Below are 13,510 nucleotides of genomic sequence, written 5' to 3' on the forward strand. Positions count from 1 at the left end.
GACTGGAGAGTGTTCAAAAGATTTATCTGTTACTCAAATGTTTCAAGCTCTTATGCAGGGACAAAATGAGTTGAAAAAGGAGGTAGCAGATTTTAGAGAAGAGCTTAAAAGTGTGCAGCAACAAATAACAGAAAATAAACAGAGAATTGGTGTGCTGAAGGAGGGCGCGACTGGGCTGGGGGAGAAGGTTAAGGCGGTCCAGAAGGGGAATATAGAATTGGAAAATTTTATGCCAAAGATAGAACTTGAAAGAATGTCCTTCTTTCTCAGATTCCGGAGACAGAAGATGAAGATCTTAAGGATATTATGAGTACAATTTTAGCAGAATATATTAAAAGAGATAAAGAACAGTTGTGGTGGGGTATGGATCTGGTTTATAAGATTAATTCAGCATATGCCAGAACACATAATGTTCCAAGGGAAGTACATGTTAAATTTCTTAGGAAGACCACGAGGGATGAGATTCTAGGGGCTCAGAGGGGGGGACCACTAAAATATAAAGATAAAGAAATTGCCATTCTTAAGCAAATTCCGAAAAAGATAAGAGATAAGAGGAGGAAGTATTCCTCCTTATCAAAGAAATTATATAAAAAGGGAATTTGGTTTAGATGGTTATTGCCAGGAGGAATGCTGATCTTCTGGGAGGGAAACAGAATTAGAATTAACACAGTTGTGGAGCCAGAGGCCTTCATTAAAAAACATATTGCCTCCTAGAGGACGGAAATATAAGAAGTAGTGAAAAAGGCAACAACACACAAGACATGAAGGAGGGAGGGGCTGCGGCTCCACCTGGGGACAGGGGGGAGGAAACAATAATGGAAAGACTCAGGTCACAAAAATAAATATATCTGGAATATCATTCTAATTGTTGACATATTAGAAAGTGGCAAAAGAGATGATTGAACACATGGTTGATACAATGTATAATAAGATGCTGTTTCTGCTTATCTTTTATCTTTTGTTTTGTTTTTTCTGTAAAAAGTTGTGAGAATTGGAGAGATTCCTACCTCTAGCACGATGGAGCTGTCAAAAAAATTTTTTGTATAGCCACCTACCCTTTTCCCCAAAACAATTTAAAAACCAATAAAATTCTTTTAAAACTAAAAAGCTTTGGTGACAAAAGCACTGACTTTTCAAGACTTCTTACCTTAATCATTGCTGGAATAGTGCATCTGCCTGAAATTTCAGGAATTCCCAATTGTCCAAAGGAGTTAGAACCACAGGAGAATACTTGGCCATTTCCTGAAAGACAGAGCAGCGCATTTGAACACCTTTATTGTCTAGCTGAAGTCAAAACTATTATGAATTTTCAATACAATATGCTATTAAATGCTTATTATTTGCTCAGCTCTCTGATTGATTCTAATTCATGTAATCAAAGACATTCCTTGAACCTCATGATAACTACAGGTAGTCCTCGACTTACAACATAATTGAGCTTCAGAATTAGGTCATAAACCACTACAGTCATAAGTCGGGGCAACCACATTCCCTGCCTTTTTGGCAATGATCAGTAAGAGAACATGGAAGTCAGTAAGCAAACACTGGGATTGCTAAACAAACCCATTCATTTGAATGGGCATTTTTCTGCCAGAAACTGGCAGAATCACAGTCACATGACTGTGGAATGCTGCAACGGGTTGTAAATCTGACATGTAGTCACATGACCATAAGGGCTGGTGCAACCATTTACAACATCTGGGGGTGCTTTACAGATTGTAAGGCACACATTCCACGGCTATTGTAACTTCAAATGATCATAAAACAGATCATTAAGCAAGGGCTACCTGTATATTCATTACTTATTTCTAGTGTGACATAAATGCAGTGTAAGAACTTTAGAACATTAGAGGGATAAAAGAACAAACAAGAGTGAGATAGAAACTGCAATTAAAGGAACTACGGTATATACAAAAACAGAGCCAGCAAAACTGCTGAAAACCAGAACTGAAAAGAAATTTCCTAGCTGGAAAGTACTTTCAGAGATTTATGTTTAAAAGGAAATGGCCGTTTAATATGTTTTAATCTTCTGTAAGTCTCCCAGAGTAATTGGTGAATGAATGAATGAATGAATGAATGAATGAATGAATGAATGAATGAATGAATGAATGAATGAATGAATGAATAAATAAATACATAAATGAATGAATGAATGAATGAATGAAAGAAAGAAATGGTGGTAAAATCAATTAAATAGACCTGTTATTTAACTTTGTGCTCTTTAAATGAGCACAACTCACCATATCTTGTCTAATCTAATTCTTGTTATTTTAAAAAGCCAGTGTAATTCATCATCAAATTTTAATTACATCTATATCCCATTGGAAGCAACTGAATGGGACTTTTAATACCAATTTACCTTTATTTTATAACTTTATTGTTAAGTTGTACAGCTCTATAAGCACTGGTTGCACAGTGAGTACAAAAGTCTTTGTTCAAAGCTCGTTTTCTCAATTAATTGTGCTTAATTCAGTTGAAAATGGTCCCCTTTCCTAACACTCAATAATAGGTAATTTTTAATTTTTTATACACAATACACAACTCTGAAGATCCTGGAACCTCTAGGAGGCATAAATAGGGTCCAAGGCTTTTGCTATATGCAATGATTTGCTTCAATATTTGTCCAAGCCTTTGTCAAGATAAGAGTGAGACTCATCATTTCATCCTGCTCGCCAGCTTTATATTTTACATTTAACTGATTTTATTGGAATACTTTGTTCAATTGTTGTGAGCCACCCAGAATCATTGAGAGTTCGGTGGCATACAAGTCTAATAAATTATGACAGATTTACCAACAAGTATAACTGTAAAATCCCAGCCACAGGCAACTTGTATGACAGGACAGTCACAAAGAGAAGAACATAAGGTAAAATGTGTCACATCCTCAGTATGACCAAGTCCCAATTGTCCATCTTTATTCTGGCCACAGAAAAAGATATCTCCAGTGTCTGTGAAATAAACAAATAGCATCAGACTTATCTGTAGCAAACGAACCATATAAATCAATAGATTTAATCATCAGGGTATATTACGCCTGCACTCATAATATATCACTCGACCTATATGAGTAGTTGGGGAGCTGGCTTCTTAGTGGCAGCACATCTCTTGGAGAAAGTTTATTGAAATTATTTTCCTTTAGACAATTAAAGTCATGCCTGTTCATTTGTAGAACAACATCTGCTTTAGGACAATATGCTTTGTATTGCCTCATTGAAATGAATTGCTTTCAGCTTTGGATTCTTTCTATTTTTATTATTTTGTTTTAGGAAAAGTACTGTTATGTATTGTTCTGTAATTGCTATGTTCAAGTTTTTATTATCTTGTTCAGCATGATATGGCTCTTTGGAGAATGGGTTAAAAATATAATGATGATGACAATTGTGACAAAATTGTGACAAAATATCTAGCAGATCCTAAGAACGTGGAGGATGGAGTGTAGGTTTTACAGGAAAAAACACGGCTGCTGCAAAAGATTCCAGACTCCATTGGATGTGGGGGGGGCGGGGGATAATGTTAGAAAAAGACCCAAACTAATTCCACCTTAATTACACTAAATTATGCTGAAGAATTGCTTTAACAAACTTTCAAAATTTGGCCATATTACTATTTGCAATAAAGATCTTTCAAAAAAATCCAAGTTGTTCTTGTTTCCTGAGTTTGATTTGTTTTGAAGGGCTAGATAAAATAATAATAAGCAGCAGCAGTATGGTTTTAACTTCCTTTTCTCCAAACCTATATTTCAGTTTCTTATATTATGTATATTGGAGGAAAGATTGGATCAGAGGTGGTATTCAGCAGGTTCTGACTAGTTTAGGAGAACCGGTAGCAGAAATTTTGAGTAGTTCGGAAAACTGGTAAATATCACCCCTGACTGGCACCGCCCCCATCTATTCTCGGCCTCCCGAGTCCCAGCTGATTGGGAGGGAATGGGGATTTTGCAGTAAACTTCCCCTAGAGTGGGGAGGGAATGCAGATTTTACAGTACTCTTCCCCTGCTACGCCCACCAAGCCACACCCACCAAACCATACCACTCCCATCAAGCCACGCCCACAGAACCGATAGAAAATAATTTGAATCCCACCACTGGCTTGGATCCATATACATCATATAAAGATCGAAATGTAGTCGGGACTGATCATGCAGGAAGGATCTACAATCCACAGAACTAAATGTCACAGTACCCAAAGAAATGTTATAGTTGGATTTTTACCGGTAAGAACAGCAGAATGGCCTCCACCTCCAGTAATGCTTTTGATACAAATCTGATTAAAGAGAAATGACTTCACAGCCCTAGGCAGGAGCACATCATTTTTATGACCAAGGCCAAGTTGTCCATAGCTGTTTGCTCCCTGAAAAAAAGTGAAGGAGGGAAATAGACTTATTCATTTAAACTCTGATTAATTCAGAGATACCCAAGATATTATCTATTTGTATCTTACAGACAAATAAACCATACACTGAAGTATAGTTGTGGTATTTTTAGGAATTGCTTGTAATAGTCCTTTTTGGATAATCTGTCAGTTCATGGTTATTCAGAAATCATCTTTGCGAGTCGAGAGATCAAATAAAAGCCTTTAGATGTTGAACACAGCATTCTTCCCATCACACACACAGCTCTTTATTGAAGTTTCTCATTTACTAATTTATTACTGAAAAGATAATATTTTAAAACATATATATTAGAAATTGGCAAAGCTTACACTGAGTCCAATTTTGTCAACAATGAGTGGCAGCAGAAAGGACTATTATACTTAGATTGCAAAACAGCAGATGGTACCAAGGTGATTCAGAAAATGATATATGTTTATCAGGATTCTTACAGCAAAATTCTGGAATTACAAAAGGTAATTTGTCAGCCATATCTAGAAATGTTAAGGGTTGAAATGTACCCTTCTCCAAGGTGGTTGTTATATTAATGTAAATTTAAGAAAAGTCTTATTGCTTTTTCTCTTTCTCTTTCCAGGTTATACTTCAATGGGAATTATGTCATTTACATCATAATTCTTTCAAATTAACACTTCCCTGCTTTCAGAGCAATTTAAAATTTTAAAAAATCCTATAAAAATATTTTATATATCATTAATATCTCCTTAGGGAACTCCATCTTATAATATCAGTGATGGTATCACAAATTTTCACATGTGCGTCTTCCAATATTGTTTGTTTGTTTATTCATTTGATCTTACCTGCAATTCCATTCCACAAAGCAATTTACAAATCCTTCTTCAATAAGAGATAAAAGAACAGTTACAGTGAACTTTGTGCCCCAGGAATAAACATCAAACATATACCATAGCCAAGAGTATTTTATTTATAACTAATTCTCAGTCAAGGTCTTTTTGAACATCTGAGCCATAAAATGGAGTCATAGTTTTAGAATATCTATGCAGGTAGTCCTCGACATATGATCACAACTGAGCCCCAAATTTTTGTTGCTATTTGCTAACTGAATTTTGCCTAATTTTACACTCTTCCTTGCCACAGTTTTAAGTGAATCAATGCAGTTGTTATGTTAGGAACACAGTTGTTAAGTGAATCTCATTTTCCCATTGACTTTTCTTGTCAGAAGGCCATAAAAGAGGATCAAATGAGCCCAGGACACTTCAACACTCATAAATGTGAGTCAGTTCCCAAGCATCTCAATTTTGATCACGTCACCATGGGGATGCCTCAACAGTCGTAAGTATGAAAAATGGTCATAAGTCACTTTTTTCAGTGCTGTTGCAACTTTGAACAGTCACTAAGTGAACTGTTGTAAATCAAGGACTACCAGTATCTAGTCCTCTGAAATGGTCAGGAAAACCAGCTGGTCATTGGTTTTTCTGACCATTTCAAAAGACTAGATACTGGTAATCAATCTTGGGGTAGTAACATAGTTGTTAAGTGAAACTGTTAAGTGAAACTGACTTCCCTTGGACTTTGCTTGCAAAATGACCCCAGGACACTTCAACTGTCAGTGTCAGCTGCCAAGCACCTGAATTTTGATCACATCGCCATGAAGATGCTGCAATGCCGTGGTGGGTTTCCAGGGTTTTTTTTACTATTGGTTCGCACATGCACTCACAATGCTTCAGGGCAGCCTCCATCAGTAACCAAGAAAGAAACCACTCAACTCCAATTTTCAGAATTAAGAGTACTTTTATTGGTTATGAGTAGAAAGCAGCTAGCAAAGCAAGATCTGAGGCAAAAGCACGCATAATCATAGATATCAATATGTGACCCAACTCCCTCCCCCTAGTAACCCCAACCCCCAGTCCAATCCGCACACCCCCAGGTGTCATGTCGGCTGCAGCTTCAAAACCCATGATCAGGTTGGTATGCCAGCGGCAATTCCACTATCTGCAGCATGCGCAGTAGATGGTGAGAAAATCACTCCCTTCTTCATTCACTCCTGTGCTTAAGCTTCTCCTCCCAAATATCATATTATCTCCCCCTCTCCCCGTTTCAATGGCAGCCGAAAGCAAGCAGCAAAGCAGAGGCTGACATCTTCTGCACAGAAGTGTCTGGGCGGGTGGGCAGAGCCTTCTGCCGCCATTACTACCGGTTCACCCGATCCAGGCCAAACCGGGAGCAACACACCTCTGCTGCAATGGTCATATGTGTGACAAACGGTGATAAGTCACTTTTTTCACTGTCATTGTAACTTCGAACAGTCACTAAATAAACAGTTGTAAGTCAAGGACTACCTGTACTCCTTACAAAGCAGCCCCGACCAACAGGCTACCGTAATAAAGGATTTTAATAAACCAATATAATTTATAATTATAAATATTGTTAAGTCCTCGAGGCTACGATGCCATTGACTATCATTGCCGGCCCCTGATTGGTTGAGACGCGAGCAGCCAGCTGGCGGGAGAATGCATATGAAATGTCAGACAAATCCACTGCAGAAATTCAGAGATTTCTGCCACCGGCTACCCATGCCAGCAGGGGCCATGCTGTCCACCACAAAGAAGATGACGAAGAAGACTTCTCGGATGAAGTAAAAGAGATTAGCCGCCTCAAACTGGCCACCAGGAAAAAAGGCTGATTTTTTACCTCAGGCAGATTGCCTGAGTTGTGGCGGGAATCATGCAAGGTCAGTCTGCAGGTTCAAAGCCGCAATATGCCGTTGGTGTGACAGGAAAGGACATTTAGCCACGGTCTGCAGAGCGGCCATGCCAATCGCTCACCCACCTCCAGAGCGCGCCTTGTCTAGACAATTCGTAAAAAGACTTCCCAAACAAAGCGAAGACTGCTTTGCCATCACAGGTGACCAGCAGCACCCTGATTGGGCTATCAGCCATGCGTCCCTGATTAAGCCTACCCATAAGATATACCTGACTGTGCGCATAGAGGGAGAGCCCTGCAAGATGGAAGTGGACACTGGCTCTTCCAAATCCCTGGTCTCTTGGGCTACTATCAAACGGATAGTGCCCAGCCTGACCAAAGCTCAACTCAGGCAGTGCCCACTTCACCTCAGATACTATCAAGGACAGCCAATACCCATTGTGGGTTGAGGCACATTCACCATAAGCAGCAATAACTTCCAGGGGCCTCTTCCCCTCATCATTGTAGATGGCCATTTGCCCAGCCTCCTAAGCCTTGACTGGTTCTCCGCATTAGAGCTCAACGTCTCCAGCATCCACTCTGTTGTTCCAGATTCCTTCGCCGTGCTGGCCAGCGAGTTCGCGGACGTACTTGACAACAAGCTTGGTAAATATAATGGCACCCCCATTTCTTTTAACTTGGACCCCCAAGTGGCACCAATACATCTAAAACCCAGGAGAGTGCCTTTTGCTCTTTGGCCCAAAGTAGATTTAGAGCTAGATAAAGGAGTGCTTGAAGCAGTAGACCACTCCCCCTGGGAGACACCCATAATAATACCTATTAAGCAGGATGGTAGTATTAGAATTTGCAGGGATTTTAAATGCACCATTAATAAAGGGTTGCAAGCCAACCCTTATCCAGTGCCAGTGGTTCAATATCTGCTCCATTCCTTGGGCCAGGGAAACATTTTTGCCAAGTTAGACTTGGCACAAGCGTACCAGCAGCTCCCGGTGGACGAAGCCACTGCCATGGCTCAAACCATCGTAATGGACTGGGGAGCTTTCAAATGTAAAAGCTTGCAATTTGGGGTCAGTGTAGCCCCAGGTATTTTCCAGAGCCTAATGCAGCGGATGCTCCAGGGGCTGCCAGGGGTGGTACCCTATTTTGACGACGTGCTTATATCCGCTTTGGATCAAGCTGAGCTCGTTGACAAATTAAGAGTAGTCCTGACCCGTTTCCGCCAAGCGGGGCTGAAACTCAAACAAGAAAAGTGTAGGATAGGGGTTCCCAGTATAGAATTTTGGGGGTATCTAGTTGATTCCAAAGGCATCCACCGTACTTCATCCAAGGTAGAGGCAATTAAGAAAGCCCCCATGCCCTCCTCTAAGGCTGAACTGCAAGCCTTTCTGGGCTGTTTAATTTTTACTCCACTTTTTTACCACATAAGGCGCCTTTGGCAGAGCCTCTTCATAGGCTCCTGGACTCCAAGAGGCCCTGGCATTGGGGGTTTAAGGAAGCTCAAGCCTTTAGGGCAGTTAAGGATGTCCCTACATCCAAATCTTTATTAGTGCAATACAGTGATCACCTCCCATTAACTTTGGCGTGCGATGCATCGCCTTATGGCATTGGGGCCGTTCTGAGTCACATCCTACCTAATGCCTCAAAAGCCCCAATTGCTATTCGCGCACGCTCTCAGCAGCTGAAAGAAATTACAGTCAGCTGGATAAGGAGGCCCTAACTGCTGTAGCAGGGGTAAAGTGGTTTCGCGATTACGTTTATGGTTGTTTTTTTCACTTAGTGACCGACCATAAACCCCTCTTGGGTCTTCTGATGGGGGATCGCCAGACTCCTCAGATTTTGTCTCCAAGAATGTCCAGATGGACAGTCTTTCTAGCGGTGTATAATTATCAGCTACAATATAGGACATGAAAAAGCTTGGGGCACGCTGATGCCCTCAGTCGCTGCCCTCTACCAGTGCCTATTTTGGACCCTGCTCCTACAGTTTCGGTCCTCTTAATTGAAGAGTTGGCCATGCCAGTATCCGCCCGGGATATTGCCAGGCTCTCTGCCACAGACCCCATATTGGCTCAAGTTTTGGACTGGGTGTGCAGGGGGTAGCCACAGGGGCAAGTAGATCCTGAGTTTCACCCCTATTATATACAGCAGCATGAGCTGTCCGTCCTTAACAGGTGCCTGTTATGGGGCAATAGGGTGGAAGCTCCACCAAAGCTTAGGTCGCCAATTTTAAGTTGCCTGCACACTGCTCACCCGGGCATTGTGCGCATGAAGGTTTTGGGCCGAAGCTACGTGTGGTGGCCCAAGATTGACCAGGAAATAGAAAACTGGGTAGCCACCTGCCAGCAGTGCCAGCAATTAGACCGGCTCCCCCTTCTGTGCCCATCAGGGAATGGGACATGCCCCGGGCTCCATGGGCACGAGTCCATTTGGATTTTGCCGGCCCGTTCTTAGGGCAGAACTTCTTGGCCCTCGTAGATGCCTACTCGAAGTGGGTGGAGCTGGCACTCATGCCATCCACCACTTTGGAGGCCGTAATTAGGGCGCTGGGGAGGCTATTCGCAACCCGTGGGTTGCCTGACGTGGTGGTGACTGACAATGGGTCCCAGTTCACATAGGCACCCTTCCAGATGTTTTTAGGCCAGCATGGCATACAACATGCCCCGACGCCCCCGTTCCACCCGGCCGGAATTGGCGTGGCAGAACGAACCGTCTGGTCGGCTAAGGAGGCATTGGGCCATCTGGGGCCAGGGAATTGGCACGACAAACTGTCCCAATACCTCCTGTCACAGCATACAACCCCGTGCCCAATCACCAAGCAAAGTCCTGCAGAACGGCTTATGGGTCGTCGGCTCCAGACAACCCTGGATCAGTTACACCCAGGTTATGCAGCAGAGAAAAGCCCCTCGCAGGCGACTCCACACGGGCCTTTAATGTGGGAGAACCAGTCTACGCCCAGAACTATGGGGCCAAACCAAGGTGGCTTCCTGGACAAATCACGCAACTAACTGGACCCTACTCTTATAAGGTCCAGCTCAGTGATGGGCGAATGTGGCACTGACACATCAACCAGCTCAGACGGCAAGCCACCAGTGCAGCAGACCAACACTCGGTGCAGGCCCGATCCTGCCCCGGGGAACTAATATCGACAGAGGCTTCTCAGAGCCACAGACAGAGCCACACGCAACACCCCCAACCAATGTGTTCTTGTCGCCAGGCTTACCTGAGAATCTGGTCAGTCCCGCGGTGGTCAAGTTTCCCACTGACTCAGCTGCGCAGTCTCCTGATGTTCTACAGGACTCTCCACCAGCGGCTCCTCCTTTGGCCACCACCCCTAAACTAAGGCAATCTGGGCGGAGCCGACGCCGGCCGGCGTGTTTGTCTGACTACGCATGTGCTAACTGGGAGGAGAGGGGTGTTAAGTCCTCGAGGCTACGACGCCATTGACTATCATTGCCGGCCCCTGATTGGTTGAGACAAGAGCAGCCAGCTGGCGGGAGAATGCAGCCATTCTATTGGTTCAGCGTCTGACAGCTCTAGTATAAAAGGACTGTTAGCTGTCAAATGTTGCTGTTTGCCGGGTGGAGGTTTGTCTTACATTTTGTGGTGTTATACTGTTGGTAAAGGTTGTGTTAGCTTCAACTTGCCTTGCCTCAGTTCTTGTCTGCCTCTTTCTCCCTACAGAACAAATATATTATATGGTAATAAACCATTGGCCAGCAGGGAGCAGCAAATGCCAAAGCTCCTCTCACAGCCGGCTCCCAAGACTGGAATATACAGACTTTCTCCCAAAAATGAGGGGGGGGGGAGAGAGACCTTTCACTTCTCTCTTAAGAATATGAAGTCTTCAAAGCATTTGAAGGGATAACTCTTCAGCGACGCTCTTTAATGCTGCCATTGCAATTACTACACGAACAATTCCTTTTTTTTTCCGAGCAGCGCTGCTGAATGTGTCGTGAACCCGAGCTAGGTGCCTTTCCAATCCGCGCGATAAGCGAAGACATTAAAGGGCTTGTTAATTCGGACTGCGAGGTGATTGATGGGTGTCTGGATCTGACCAAGGCATTACCGTGTGACCAGAGGAACTTCTTTGCTTGCCTGCCTGCCGTGTAATTCTTAATAGCCGCAGGTGTTTCCCGTTTAGTTTCAACCCAACCAAAGCTTCATGGAACAGCTAATTCCTCCGAAGATACAATTTTAACAAGATCCTGTCACTTTCATTAATGGGTGAAATGGGGGGGAGGATTATAAAAACTAATCACCACCACCGTCTTGTTGCGCGATGAAAAATACACTAGTTTAGACGCTTAATTTACCAAAGAAAACAACGACGGGCAGGCAAACAAAACGCGGGAAAATTCCCCTTGCAAAGACAAAAGTCCGCCCCTTTCCTCCTGGGCCGTAGCTTGACCCACGCTAGGCCCTTTTTTCCCCTTTCCTCCCCGTGCCCATAGGGAGACCACGTCCTTCCGCCCTCTGATAGCACCGCTGCGGGGGACCTACCCAAGCGAGTAGGGCTCGCGTTGCATCTCGGCGGGCGACGGCCATAAGTCGCCGAAGAAGGCGGAACCACTTGCGGAAGCGTTGGCGGCGGCCGATAAGTCCGCCTTTCCCGGCTTCTCGCTGCAATTGCAGGAGCGGGGTAGTTTTACAGTACTGTATATTCAAAGCGAAGGCCGGAGGTTTGTCGACTTAGCCAGGCCGGGCAAGGAGAGAGAGAGAAAGAGAGGACTATGACCAATGCAACGCTCTTTTTTCCCCTTCGGCTTTTGCAGCGGTGGCTTGGAGGTGTGGAAGATGTGGCGACGCGAACGCGTGAGAGGAGTGCTGCGCGTGAATAACCAGGGATACGTGGACAAGACATGTCAAAGGAGTTGCTTTGTTCTGTGTGAGTGAGTGAGTGAGTGTGTATGAAAGACAAAGCCTTCTTCGATTGGAGCTCCACTTCTGGTGGACACGTCCATGTTTCTTGCAACAGTGTGGAAGCAGTTTACCATACTGCCCTCTGTGTGTGTGTGTGTGTGTGTGTTTGTGTGTGTATGAAAGACAAAGACTCCTTTGGACACATCCATGTTTCATGGCAGTAGTATGGAAGTAGTTTACTCATACTTCCCAAGCCCTTGCATTTGGGGTCGTTCCCCACATTTACATGTAAATGAAAAGATGTAAGGGTGAGAGAAAATCTTCACATTGGGATGTACAGGTTGACCTGACTTATGGACCACAATTGGAAATATCTTCATTAAACAATATGGTCATTAAATCAGACATAACATGACTATGCTGCATCTATGATCTCAGTGCCTCTTCAGTGGTTTAAGTTCACACTATCACACAACCATGAGTTACTGCTGGTTTGATTTTGCTTCTCAGAAGTCAGCTGTGAAGTTTTCAAAGAGCCCTGTGATAAAATCAAGGACCGGCCCTTAAGCTGTCATAAGTTTGAACGGCTTGCTAAATGGGGCAGTAATTAACCAAGAACTATCTGTATTTTCTAATATGCCCACTGGTGGTCTGAAAACAAAAGTGACTTGGGGCATTTGAATTACAGATGGTTTTACAATTGCAGCATTTGAGACATCACTTTAGAAAGGTATATTTATTTGGCTTATTTGTTACAGTATTGGGAATCTTTGGTTTGGTTGAAGATATTAGAAGTCAGTATGGTTCTAAATAAATCTAGTCTGTTTTGTCAGATGGGCCAAACACTATAATAGTTATTTTATTTATTTTTGCTTACTTTTTAAAATTGGTTTGCCACCTGTCTCGCTGCAAGGCTTTTATAACAACATGGTCTTTAATTTGCCTCTGCGCTATGAAGAGGAAAGGAGCGAAAAGAAATATACGTGTTGACATAATTTCTGGTTTATTTCATGTTTACTTGTTCTAACTTCCCACCTGATGCAACATCTATCAGAGTTCAACTTTATAGCACCCACAATACATTTGTTGTCTGATATATTCATGATGAGCAAGGCTAGCTAAAAAAAATCTCATCATTCAGAAGGTTCTCCTGAAATCAACTTTCTGACAATAAAACATTTTTCAACTTTCCTGAAGGTCCATTACTGACATTTTATGCTCAGTCATTTCAGAAGCTGCAATTTATGAAATATGATACTGTAGACAGGGAGCTGTGTTCGTCTCTGGTAATAGAAAATCAGCAAACAACTGGGAGAATCTTTTCTGACTAACAATTTTTATTAAAAGGCATAATCTTTCATGTGTTTTGATGTAAATAACTCAGCTGAGGAAGCCAAATATGTAATATTGAATTTTGGAATTTGGTAACACTTGTTGACTTGTAAGCAAAAAAATTTCTGGCTGTCATTGTAAGTGCAGTTTACAAATAGTACACTATATTGCTCAAAGTATTCGCTCACAACTGCTTCTGATTATTTGGTTGGGTGAGCGAATACTTTTGGCAATATAATGTATTTCACAAGGCCCTATTGCTTTGTTTAG

At 42.8% G+C, this 13,510-nt stretch overlaps 1 protein-coding gene across 5 annotated transcripts in view; it reads right to left on the minus strand.

Annotated features, from left to right (window-relative positions):
* Window positions 1-11,807, minus strand: part of SERGEF (secretion regulating guanine nucleotide exchange factor) — a 120,746-nt gene extending 108,939 nt beyond the window's left edge. For all 5 annotated transcript variants that reach the window (XM_081936268.1, XM_081936266.1, XM_081936267.1 and 2 more), the window contains exons 1-4: window positions 11,549-11,807; window positions 4,212-4,350; window positions 2,793-2,948; window positions 1,148-1,242 (exon numbers count right to left, since the gene is read on the minus strand). In XM_081936268.1, the coding sequence (XP_081792394.1) occupies window positions 1,148-1,242; window positions 2,793-2,948; window positions 4,212-4,350; window positions 11,549-11,593 (435 nt within the window). In that variant the 5' untranslated portion in view covers window positions 11,594-11,807. The remainder of the gene's footprint in view (window positions 1-1,147; window positions 1,243-2,792; window positions 2,949-4,211; window positions 4,351-11,548) is intronic.
* Between the last annotated feature and the right edge of the window lie 1,703 nt (window positions 11,808-13,510).

The sequence above is a fragment of the Natrix helvetica genome (assembly GCF_964273705.1).
Source record: "Natrix helvetica genome assembly, chromosome: 1".
Lineage (NCBI taxonomy): Eukaryota > Metazoa > Chordata > Lepidosauria > Squamata > Natricidae > Natrix > Natrix helvetica.